The 12500-nt window shown below is 45.0% G+C and overlaps 2 protein-coding genes across 6 annotated transcripts in view; both read right to left on the reverse strand.

Annotated features, from left to right (window-relative positions):
* The window catches only part of map4k3b (mitogen-activated protein kinase kinase kinase kinase 3b), a 24428-nt gene extending 17585 nt beyond the window's left edge, over window positions 1-6843 (reverse strand). For both annotated transcript variants that reach the window (XM_035532618.1, XM_035532617.1), the window contains exons 1-8: window positions 6130-6843; window positions 3165-3222; window positions 2183-2273; window positions 1098-1162; window positions 933-988; window positions 639-686; window positions 490-532; window positions 279-351 (exon numbers count right to left, since the gene is read on the reverse strand). In XM_035532618.1, the coding sequence (XP_035388511.1) occupies window positions 279-351; window positions 490-532; window positions 639-686; window positions 933-988; window positions 1098-1162; window positions 2183-2273; window positions 3165-3222; window positions 6130-6225 (530 nt within the window). In that variant the 5' untranslated portion in view covers window positions 6226-6843. The remainder of the gene's footprint in view (window positions 1-278; window positions 352-489; window positions 533-638; window positions 687-932; window positions 989-1097; window positions 1163-2182; window positions 2274-3164; window positions 3223-6129) is intronic.
* Window positions 6844-6939: 96 nt separating this feature from the next.
* The window catches only part of thumpd2 (THUMP domain containing 2), a 5669-nt gene continuing 108 nt past the window's right edge, over window positions 6940-12500 (reverse strand). Inside the window, exons 1-10 of one of the 4 annotated variants that reach the window (XM_035532620.1) lie at window positions 12426-12500; window positions 11199-11331; window positions 10759-11096; window positions 10597-10674; window positions 10453-10505; window positions 10259-10346; window positions 9417-9488; window positions 9116-9188; window positions 8463-8583; window positions 6940-7475 (exon numbers count right to left, since the gene is read on the reverse strand). The exon at window positions 12426-12500 is cut by the window's right edge and continues 105 nt beyond it. In XM_035532620.1, coding sequence (XP_035388513.1) covers window positions 7139-7475; window positions 8463-8583; window positions 9116-9188; window positions 9417-9488; window positions 10259-10346; window positions 10453-10505; window positions 10597-10674; window positions 10759-11096; window positions 11199-11331; window positions 12426-12500 — 1368 coding nt within the window. In that variant the 3' untranslated portion in view covers window positions 6940-7138. Of the gene's footprint in view, window positions 7476-8462; window positions 8584-9073; window positions 9189-9416; window positions 9489-10258; window positions 10347-10452; window positions 10506-10596; window positions 10675-10758; window positions 11097-11198; window positions 11332-12425 lie in introns of all 4 variants that reach the window. The other 3 variants (XM_035532619.1, XM_035532622.1, XM_035532621.1) reach the window with 3 other exon arrangements.

The raw sequence follows: 12500 nt of genomic DNA on the forward strand, positions 1-12500 counted from the left end.
CACAGAGATAAACACCCCTAACCAGACATCACCAAACACACACACACACACACAGAGAGATAAACACCCCTAACCAGACATCACCAAACGCCTCCGGATCCATCCTCCAAACACACAGAGAGATTCAACACATCACTAAATAGACATCACCAAACAGGTGAACTGAAGACCCATCCAAAAAATACTGACAGCAGGCATACACAGTGCCACAGCTGCACTACAGTGGCACTACAGCCTGACAGCGGCAGGACTACAGCTAGACTACAGTGTGACTTTACCAGTATGGAGTTCCGATGAAGGACTTCCTCTTAGCCAGAGTGGCTGATATCTGAGCAGAGACCCCAAAGTCCGCTACAAATGGGGGAGAGAGAGACAGGGAGAGAGAGAGAGAGAGAGAGAGAGAGAGAGAGAGAGAGAGAGAGATGAATGCACAAAGACAAATTGGTAACAGACGTTAAAGGTCTTTGATGTTGTCTTGACTTTGCTTACCCAGCTTCACATAACCGTTGTCTGTGAGCAGGATATTGGCCCCCTGCAAAACACACAAGCACAGGGTGAGGGGACGGGGTGAGGGGACGGGGTGAGGAGACGGGGTCCAGAGCAACTGAGCAGCAGAAGGCTGAGAGGGAGACACCCACCTTAATGTCTCTGTGCATCTTGCCTTGGTTGTGGAGGTAGAATAATCCCTGAAAAACAGGCAGAAGCACAGGGCAGGTTCAGGTGTTTGTGGGTGTGTGGGTGTGTGTGTGTGAGTGAGTGAGAGTGTATGAGTGAGAGTGTATGAGTGAGTGAGTGTGTGTGTGAGTGAGTGTGTGTGTATGAGTGAGAGTGTATGAGTGTGTGTGTATGAGTGAGTGTGTATGAGTGTGTGTGTGTGAGTGAGTGTGTGTGAGTGAGTGTGTGTGAGTGAGTGTGTGTGAGTGTGAGTGTACCTGTAGTGTCTCCCGTGACACATATGCAATCTGTGGTTCCAACAGAGGCCCTGTGACTGTAAAAAAGTAATAAAAGCAGAAAGGTGAAGGGAGAAAATCTAAACGTGTAAATGCAGACCATGAGCAGCAAAGCTCAGACATGTTGTTTGCTCCAGCAACCTTTACCATGGTAAATGTCCTGCAGTGAGCCGCCTCCACAGTATTCCATACAGATCCATAACTTATCCCTCCTGTAACGCCAATGCAAGAGAGAGCCAATCAGAAGAGCAAACTAAACACCCCTCAGCCAATCAGAAAACAGCTCACAAACTAGCCTCACTATGCAGTTCCACGTGCTACACTGCAAAGCTGGTTCTGAGGTCAATATGCTCTCAACATATTTAGAAGTTTTTCTGTTCTGACTACCAGTACACCAAAATACCAACTTCTGTCTGATTGTCATGACTGGCCAGGCCCTAGCGTCTTTGTTGTCATGGTTACCCTGTCTCGTGCCTGTGTGTTTGCTGGGTACGGTGACCTTGTTTGTTATTCTGCCCGTTTTGTTATTCGATCGTGCTGGTTAAGTGTTCTTATCGTTGCTTATGTTTGTCATTGTTGATTTAGTTATATTTAGCTAATCATGTATTCTCGTGATCTACATTTTGGCTCTACAAATTTACGATTTTGATTCTGGGTTTTCCCATAATAAATCTTGCTCTTCTGCGCACATGCGTCCACCTTCTGACCACTCAACGTTACACTAATAATTATTTATTTTTTTAATAAATACAGAACAGTATTGAAACTGGTGGTTCTGTGTTTTGGACACACCCACCGCTAGCACTGGGAGTAGCACCGGGGTAATAGTCTGGGGCCGGGAGAGGGGCAATTTTACATTTACGGCATTTAGCTGATGCTTTTATCCAAAGCAACTTACAATCATGACTGAACACAATTTGAATAATTGAGGGAGGTGGGCTTGAACCAGCAACCTTCTGATTACAAGTCCAGTACCTTCACCACTGGCTAATGGTCTGGGGCTGGTTTCCAGGCTTTGGACCCCTAGCTCCAGTGAAGGGTAAATGTTAAAGTTAATGCTGGTACACACATCCAGCTGTGCGGTATTGATCTGAGGAAGACCACGGCTGGAGTGTTATAAAACCCCCTTCCGGGAGGACCTTCTGTCTCCTGGGTCTGAAGCAATAGTGCTCTCTTTCCCTTTTGATTGACATCACACACACACACGAAGTGTCTGTGTCTGAGTACAACACCTCAGGTAGCTGCCAAAGTAGGCCACGATGTTGGAGTGTTTACAGTCCTTCATCATTACAATCTCCTGCTGCACCACCGCAAAGTCTTCCCCTGCAAATCAATCAACCAATCAATCAATCAATCCATCAGTCATTTAAACAATCATTCTCAACAGAAGCACTGAATGCACTGGAGAGTTATAAGGAAAAATCTCAAAAGTCATGGATTTTGACAGACAAGCTCTCTCTCTCTTACACACACACACACTCATATATAAATATGTATGTGTGTGTGTGTGTGTGTGTGTGTGTGTGTGTGTGTGTGTGTGTGTATATATATATATATATATATATATACATATATATATATATATATATATATATATATATATATATATATATATATATATATATATATATATAAAAATATTATATATATATATTTTTATATATATATATATATATATATATATATATATATATATATATATATATATAAAAATATTATATATATATATTTTTTATCTTCATATTTATTATTTATTTATTTGTACGCACACACACACACACACACACACACCTTCCTATCACTGTGCACATCCGGTACACAAATTTGAGTTCACACATGCACGGACACACAGAGATCATGCAGAATCCAATGGAAAGAACATGGAAGTAATGACCAGGAAAGAGAACAAGATCATTAGACATTAGTGCCTCTAATGGATCACACGCACCCACACACTCACACACACACTCACACTCACACACTCTCACACACATGCATGCACACACTCACGCACACACACACACACACACACACTTGTAAACACATGCACACACTCACACACGAACACTTAACCGGTGTCTGGGAACACCGGCCTTAGGTTAAGTCTTCCGGTTGGGGGGGGGGGGGGTCTCTGATGGCCTCTGGCAGGAGAACTTGACCACGCAGACAGAAGATGGCAGAGTAAGGAGAACATCTACTCTAGAAAACACTCACCCGGTTCCAGCTTGATGACTTTAATGGCTGCCAGCTCCCCCGTGTTGACATTGCGAGCCTGAGGAAACAGACGCACACAGAAAGGTTCATTAGTTGGGAGGGAGAGAGAGAGAGAGAGAGAGATTCCTGTTTTGCAGCGTTTGTCTGTCTGTCTGTCTCTCTCTCTCTCTCTCTCTCTCTCTCTCTCTCTCTCTCTCTCTCTCCCCCCAAGTTTACAGATGTATGTTGTATTCCAGTGGATTCATATTTTGGTATATTGTGCAGATATGCACTGGAGGATCTTTCTCTGTCTCTCTCACACACACACACACACACACACACACACACACACACACACACACACACAGGCAACCTCTGTAAGGCTTTACTGAGAGACATCTGTCTAACAGAACAGCAGATCTGATGATGTCATTACGAGAGAGAGAGAGAGAGAGAGAGAGATTGTGTGTGTGTGTGTGAGATGTACTTTCCATTGATGTTCTGTGTTTTCACCAAAGGGAGTTTAGCATGGTCATGTGACTTGAAGTTTTACACTATATTTTCAGTATTTTAATGCACGTTGCTCAATATGTCTTACCTTTTTCACGCACATACACCCATGCCCCGCCACACAATGCCCCCCACATACACACTTATCTGGAACACCAAGATGCTCCTGATGGCAGAAAATGTATGCACAAGAACTACTGTACACACACTCTCTCTTCCTACACACACACACACACACACACACACACACACACACACACACACACACACACACACACACACACCCGCGCGCGCACACGCATGCACACGCACACACTCTCTTCCTACACACACACACACACACACACACACACACGCATGCACACACATGCACACGCACACACTCTCTTCCTACACACACACACACACACAAACTCACAAGTAAGTCATCTACACCACTAGTGAGGCTTTCCTCTCCTCTTATTCACGAAGAATCTTCGCATGCAAAATCACCAGTCCAGCCCACCAATACAGCCCACCATTTGTTCTAAATCTTTATTCTTGGCTCCGCATCCACACAATCCAACCCAATATTACCAACAGCCCAACATCGCTGTCATTAAGTGTCAGGTAGCTCTAGCAAAGTGTTCATGTCTGTAGTATTATTAGGGATGACTAGATACTATCATCTGTTGTATTACCCTTTACCCTTAAACCTAACCTTTAATCCTAACCCTAACCTTTAACCCTAATCCTAATCTTTAATCCTAACCCTTAACCCTAATCCTAACCCTTAACCCTAATCTTTAATCCTAATCCTAATCCTAATTTTTAATCCTAATCCTAAAACTAACCTTTACTTCTACTCCTAACCCTAACCTTTAACTCTAACCTTTAATCCTAATCCTAACCTTTAACCCTTAACCCTAACCTTTAATCGTAATCCTAACCCTTAACCCTAATCCTAACCTTTAATCTTAATCCTAAAACTAACCTTTACTTCTAACCCTAACCCTTAACCCTAACCTTTAACCCTTAACCCTAACCTTTAATCCTAATCCTAGCCTTTAATCCTAACCCTAGCCTTTAATCCTAACCCTAACCCTTAACCCTAATCCTAACCTTTAATCCTAAAACTAACCTTTACTTCTAACCCTTAACCCTTAACCTTTAACCCTTAACCCTAACCTTTAATCCTAATCCTAACCTTTAATCCTAAAACTAACCTTTACTTCTAACCCTAACCCTTAACCCTAACCTTTAACCCTAACCTTTAACCCTTAACCCTAACCTTTAATCCTAATCCTAGCCTTTAATCCTAACCCTAGCCTTTAATCCTAACCCTAACCCTTAACCCTAATCCTAACCTTTAATCCTAAAACTAACCTTTACTTCTAACCCTAACCCTTAACCTTTAACCCTTAACCCTAACCTTTAATCCTAATCCTAACCTTTAATCCTAAAACTAACCTTTACTTCTAACCCTAACCCTTAACCTTTAACCCTAATCCTAACCTTTAATCCTAATCCTAAAACTAACCTTTACTTCTAACCCTAACCCTAACCTTTAATCTGAACCCTTCCAACACATGGAACCACTATCAGACAGTCTCTCCCCTCTTTGCTATAGTGGTTCAGACTGCATCCTCATTTTTTAGAGTATGTCAAGTTTGCTTAAGTCTGACAACTCAAATCTTACAAGTGGTGAACGAGGGAAGCACATGGCAAACCAAACACACAAGCACACACACGCACGCACGCACTTCAACTAACTGCAAAACTTCAGGAAGTGGGAACAATTAGGAACAAACAGGATGAATACAGCTCCAACTTTACATACACCCACACACACACACACTTGCATCCTCAAGCTTAGCCATTTCCTCTTTGCAAAGGAAGTCAGACACACTCAGTATTCCCTAAGAATCGGGGTCAGGATCATGCTCGAAACTGGACAACATGGTTTTCCTAGACGCCAACGTGCATACACACGCCGCGTCCATGTCAGGCGCGCGCGAGGCCTCGGTAGTGAGCGTCTGCCGCCTCCGTCACAGCGCATTCTGTCCAGAAGTGACACACACCTCTCCGCCAGCACGCGCCACAGACCTGCTCCACACTCAACGCCAGCGAGGCTGCACGCGACGGCCCTCGCGCACCTACCTCCGTCGCACGCTCCGCGCGGAACAACCGAGGAACGGGTTTGTTATAAAATATGTTGTTGTTTTTAATTGCACGCGCAAAGCCCGTGGGACGCTACTAGGGCGCACACGCGCTCGCGCAGCTCCTTCGCGCTGTCAAAAAGTCTTTTACGCCATCGGGAGCGAGATGCAGCTTCCTGTTTACTGCCTTGGCGCAAACGCAACGCTAAGTGATGCGGCCACAGCTCCGGACTAACAGAGCAGGGCGACAATCCAGGCACGGCGACGCGGCGAATAATCGCATATAGCTCCGCGTAGTGTAACGTTACCGTCGCCGTCATCGCCGTTCGCGGTCCTACCTTGTACACATCTCCGTAGGTTCCGCTTCCGATCCTCTGGATCAGTTCAAAATCCTCTTGCGGGTTCCGCCGAGAAAGATCCAGGCTGGAGCTCATGGCACGGTCGTCGCCTTGCCCTCCGGTACACAGTTACGGTAGCGAGGGCAGCAGCGGGAGGAGGGCGCGCGAGGATGCACACGGAGACGGGGCAACGCGTCCAGTCCCACCGAACTTCAACATGGCTTCCGCTGTGTAGCGCGCCTGCGTAAAGCAGCGCGGCTGCTGCGCGAAGGCGCTCCGCTGGGCGCGCGCGGCTCGAAGAGACCGGTCCGCCCGGTTCCCCGAGCACGCATGCATGCACATGACCACGCGCGAGTCGTCGTCACAACTAATTGCGCATTCAGACGGTTTAAAGAGTGTTGTCTGGTTCTTTTGTTTTGGCGTCCGCACCTCGCGTGAGCGCGTGCGCTTTTTAAAGCCCGTCTTTAAAGGTCGACCCCACCTTCAGCGCGAGGCACGCGCCGCTGTTACGTCGGGTTCGTTCCGCTGACTCATACGCGAGCCCGTGCTCGTGCTTTCTGCGTAGCGATGGGAAGAACGTTGGAGCTGCAGCGTGTGGCCCCGCACTCGCGCGCTACAGTAGCGTCCAAATCATTAGTATATTAACAACACATTAACTACTCTAACGCCACATATACTTAAACACGGTATTATTATTGTTGTTATATTGTTATAATTATGTTATTGTTTTGTTATTATTATTATTATATTACTATTATTATTAACCTAATTTTATGAACACAAGGGCACACCATGCAACTGATTGCTGTCATTTGTCTCATGTACATGATGGTACTGTATATTTTATTGGGTTTGTATTGAGCCGTGGAGCTGGTTTTGGTAGTTGGATTTCTCTGGGATTTTCTGCCTGTGTAAATTACATATCACCATAGTGTGCGTTTCAGTGTGTGTTTGTGTATGATTACATGTGTATCGTGGTGTATGTGATTTCAGTGTGTGAATAGGTGCACTATGATGTAGACATAGTTTCATCATGTGTGTGTGTGTTAGCATGTGTGTGTTTCAGCGTTTGTATCTTGGTGTAGGTGTGTATGATTCCATCACTGCTGCCCAGGCTCACTCTGTGTATGTTCTGTAGTTGTAGCGAGCTGAGCGCGAGCTCATCTGTCCCCCAGCTGTGCTCGGGGCCCTGCATCCCCAGGCCCCGGCTCTTTCCCTGGGGGTCCTTGTCCAGCTCAGTCATCTGTGATTGTGGCGTGAGTGCGTTCGAGTTGACGAGCTTCTTCATCTGGGCAGAAAGCTGCAGACTTAACAGAATAATCAGACATCCCCCCTCACATAGAACTCTGCAAAAAATCAAACACATTTAAGCACAATATCAGACGTCTGTCCCAATGTCAGTTTGGCATGATAATATCCAACATCACATACATGTACAGCTATTGGGAGATGTTCTCATGGAGTGTGACTCATGTTTAGCAGTATGCTAGCGTATGGTCCCCTGGGAATAGCAGTACCACCTCAATATCACCTTTGCTCATCAACTACTCTTAGATTTCTGAAACCCAGCTCGTCAGCAGGGAATTTGGATTCCTTTAAGTACAAAGGAAATGTCACATTTTTGCTTCTGTGGAAAAAGACTATGCAACAGGTGTGATACACAGAGGTTAGGTTGAAAAGTGCTGGTGGACTCGTTTAAAGCAACATTTGAGGTCAGATTCACACTGACGCTGTGCTGTTTATCCCAATCTGCGGAAGTGCTGCACAACCACTGCCATTCCAACAGTATGAAGGAGAAAAGGAAATTGGAGACTTCAGGCCATGATATACTGACATGGATGTACCGATATACTGACATGGATGTACTGATGTACTGATATACTGACATGGATGTACTGATATACTGACATGGATGTATATGCATTGGGTAATACACAGCAATTTTTACTAACTCTGCTATGCACATATTGATATACTGATATGGACATTCCGAAATACTGGAATGCGTCTCATGCTAAAGCTAAACCAATCAGGTGTGACCTTCCAGACAGACCTGTGAATCCAATCAAACTTTACCTGATGCGTAACAGAATATTCCGGTGCTGAATCTCCAAAACATGTTTTTTTTTAAAATCAGGCTAAAGGTTTTACAGGGTTTAATGGTAACATGGTTCATTCTACTGTCACAAATGGTGTGACATGTTTTCTTTTTTTTTGTTAAGTGTATTGCTGGAATATTACATCAAGGCAACTCAGATTCCCAGGGCTGTCCTGAAACCTCTCTTATTCAAAACACCCAGAAGGACCCTAATGCTATTCTGGGGGAATCTTACCTCTCCATCTCAGCCAGGATCCGGGGCAGTGCAGCGGGCATGTCCACGCTGCAGGAGAACTTCCTGCCAAAGGGAACATCACACAGAACCACATCCACAGAAGCCGTCGGCAACGGGATCGCTACAGAGGGGTGGTGCTGGTGTTACATCACAGTAACAGAAACAGGAGACTGCAGAGAAACAGGAGACTGACCCACAGTCAAATTCCTTCATTTTAACTTTGATGATAAAACTGTTTATAGTCTTTCAGATTTGTTCTATAGTTTCACTATTAAATTTCAGGGACTTTGTCAGTTAGTGTAGAAACTGTTACATGTAAACCAGAGAGAGAGAGAGAGAGAGAGAGAGAGAGAGAGAGAGGAGTGTGTGTGTGTGAGTGAGAGTGAGAGAGTGTATGAGAGAGAGTGAGAGAGAGGCTGTGATTGAAAGAGTAAGAGAGATAGAGTTTGAGAGAGTTTATGAGAGAGAGAGAGAGAGAGAGAGAGGAGTGTGTGTGTGAGTGAGAGTGAGAGAGTGTATGAGAGAGAGTGACAGAGAGACTGATTGAAAGAGTAAGAGAGATAGAGTTTGAGAGAGAGTTTATGAGAGAGAGAGAGAGAAGGCAGACAGACCCATGCAGGAGGACTGGACCAGTAGGATTCTGCTCTTCTGACCTGCAGTGTCCACGTTCTCTACAGCTTTCTGCAACTGACCCTCCTCTGTGTCCATGCCTATAAACACAGCATGCTACACACACACACACACACACACACACACACACACACACAGTTTTAAATAAGATGAATGTGATGTCACTGCTGTCTACTAGAACTACTAAATGGGGTGCAGGGGTCTGTGAGCAAGCATGCATGTGTGTGTGCATACGTGTGCATGCGTGTGTGTGTGTGTGTGTGTGTGCGCATACGTGTGTGTGTGTGTGTGTGCATACGTGTGTGTGTGTTTGTGTGTACAGACCGCACATTCCTGGGCTGCCTCCAGTAATATGGTACCAACTCCACACATGGGGTCTAAAATCACAGAGGCTTCCTAAAAAAGACAGAGACGTAGAACAAGGAGATGTTAGGCAGAGAACAGCAGAGTGAGAGAGAGAGAGGGAGGGAGAGAGAGAGAGAGAGAGAGATGGTACAAAAGGGTGGGATAAACCAGAAGTTTAAATGTGGTATGTTATAATGTAAACACACACATCTATTAACACACATCTGTAATAAACACACATCTATTAATACACATCTGTAATACACACATCTATTAATACACATCTGTACTACACACACACACATATCTATTAACACACCTCTAATACATACACATCTATTAATACACATCTGTAATACACACACATCTATTAACACACATCTGTAATACACACACATCTATTAATACACATATGTACTACACACACATCTATTAACACGCACCTGTTATACACACATCTATTAACACACATCTGTAATACACACACATCTATTAACACACATCTGTAATACACACACATCTATTAACACACATCTGTAATACACAAACACATCTAATAACACACAATGTAATACACACACATCTGTAATACACACACATCTATTAACACATCTGTAATACACAAACACATCTAATAACACACAATGTAATACACACACATCTATTAACACACATCTGTAATACACACACATCTATTAATACACACACACACATCTAATAACACACATTGTAATACACACACATCTATTAACATGCACCTGTTATACACACATCTATTAACACACTCAGCTGTGTATTAATTAACTGACTACTGACTTTACCTTCATAGGACAGAGAGAGGTCATCGCCCAGGCAACAGTGGACCTCAGACCAGTGTGTTTCATATACCTGCGACTAGCAAGAGGGTGCCTACAACACACACACACACACACACACACACACACACGCCATAAGCTCTTTGAACAGATACGTGTGAATATTGGCTAAGTACAGGGGAAGTATGAGAGGTATTCACCTTATCAGAGGGATCCCGATCACAGAGTGGTCATCACTTAAATACACATGTACCTGGTTTTTAAGGAGACACAGTGAAAGATGATTCACGTTCGTATACACTCACACACAGCAGACACACTAAGGCTGGTGGGAAAGGACTGACCTCAAGAGTCGGCTCTCTGAGGTCAGGCTTCCATCCAAGCTCTCGGGCGACAGCTACGCCAATGATACGACTCAAGTTCTGTGGCACAACGAACAAGGTAATTTAAAGGTGTGGGAACGCACACACACACACACACACACACACACACACACACACACACACCTGGGAGCTATAATGGCGAGCGACTGCTCCACTACAGCGGCAGCTGATGCGGAATGTGGGAGCTGCCTGAGCAGGAACATTTCCACCACCCTGGTGCCTGTGAGCTGGTGCGTCGTGAGTCCCCTCGGGCGTTCCCAAGTGTGTGTGTGCGCGCTCCGAGCCCGCAGCGCAAGAGACTCCGCCCTCCCCTTTATCTTCCTCCACATCCCTCTTTCTCTTGAGACTCCGCGCCTGGGCGTGGCGAATCTCCACCTGCAGTAAGTTCCAGGTGAAGAGGGCGTGGCGCCAGTTATCTGGATCTCCCACAATGCTCTGCTGTATCACATGGGATGCTTTTGCTATGGGAAGAAACAAAATTGTGAGTGCACTGCAAATGACACCTTCTATATGTTCTCTAGGAAATGCAGATCAAAGCAGCATGAATGATGGGAACTGCACACCTGGATTTTTGGGTAAGGAAATGGGCGGAGCTCTGCTCAAAAGCAGGAAAAGTCTCTCCGCAGATTTCAATTGCATCACTTCCTGTAGATCTGAACTGCAGCGGAAAAACACTCTCCCAGGGATATGTTCCACCTGACACACAAACACACAAACACACACACGCGCACGCACATCAGCATGGACAAGATAAACTTTTTTTTCCCAAAGGTTATTAGATTAACCTTGCTGGACAGGTTTGGATAACAGATAGCAAGATTTAAAGAGATAATCAGTGAGATCACGCGTCCACTTCCTGGTGATCCCACTGTGTCCGGCAGCCCGAGGGAACGAAATTAGCCATGCGCTCAAGGAAGGAGGCGTGGCATACTCCCTCTCCCCTGTCAATTACCATGACACTGGCCAATCATGGGCAGACCTCGCAATGACATATGCCTATGACTACAACAATGAGGGAACTGGGGAAAATTTAAACAACAACAACAAAGATCATCAATAATAAAGATAAAACCAGATGTGAAAAAGTAGTTTCACAGTATGAGAATTAATAAAATACATTTTAAAAATTATGCATAAAAATAAAAAGTTAATTAACCAGAAATGTGTTGAGTATAATGTTCAGAGCAGTAATGACAGGCTGAAACTGGCCGGTGATATTGGCCCTGTGTTTCCAACCAATAACAACGCAGGGTTAATGTTCACATTCTGATATAAACATCGCGCAGTTTCATATAAACTTTAAATACGGTTAAAAGGAATGTCAATATTTTGCTATTGATCACAGAGCATCCATTCCATATATGTTGCTAGGCAACATGCACGGAGACAGATGCTGCATAGCAGGTCGGTGTGCGGTTGTTCATCCTCGCACAGCTCTGGGGTAAACCACTCTCAGGGCTGCGCTGGTGCTGCTGCGACACACAGCATCTTGTTTTGATAATCGGCCCAGACTGGACGTTGTATCAACGATGATGCATGTTCGTGCACATCCTACTGTGTCCAGGGCAAACGTCCAGAACGGGGCCGGGGCGCGTGTCTTTGAGTTTGACGCGCGCGACTCTGCACGCCGCGGCGCCTCGTGCAAAAAGGGCTTAAACATTTGCACTAAACTAGTAGTGCATGCACTAGACGTTTATTATTAGCAACATCTCATCGGTTTGTTCAAGTGTAGGACCGTATTTAATTCAGTCACCGAAACCCGATGAGAAAGCCGAGCGACGCGAGCTCACCTCTGTGGCGCGCAGTTTGCGCTTCAGTTCGTGCGCCAGAAACGTGTGCATGCCGCCGCCCGCGGTGCAGTAGTA

The sequence above is a fragment of the Electrophorus electricus genome, chromosome 13, assembly GCF_013358815.1.
Source record: "Electrophorus electricus isolate fEleEle1 chromosome 13, fEleEle1.pri, whole genome shotgun sequence".
Lineage (NCBI taxonomy): Eukaryota > Metazoa > Chordata > Actinopteri > Gymnotiformes > Gymnotidae > Electrophorus > Electrophorus electricus.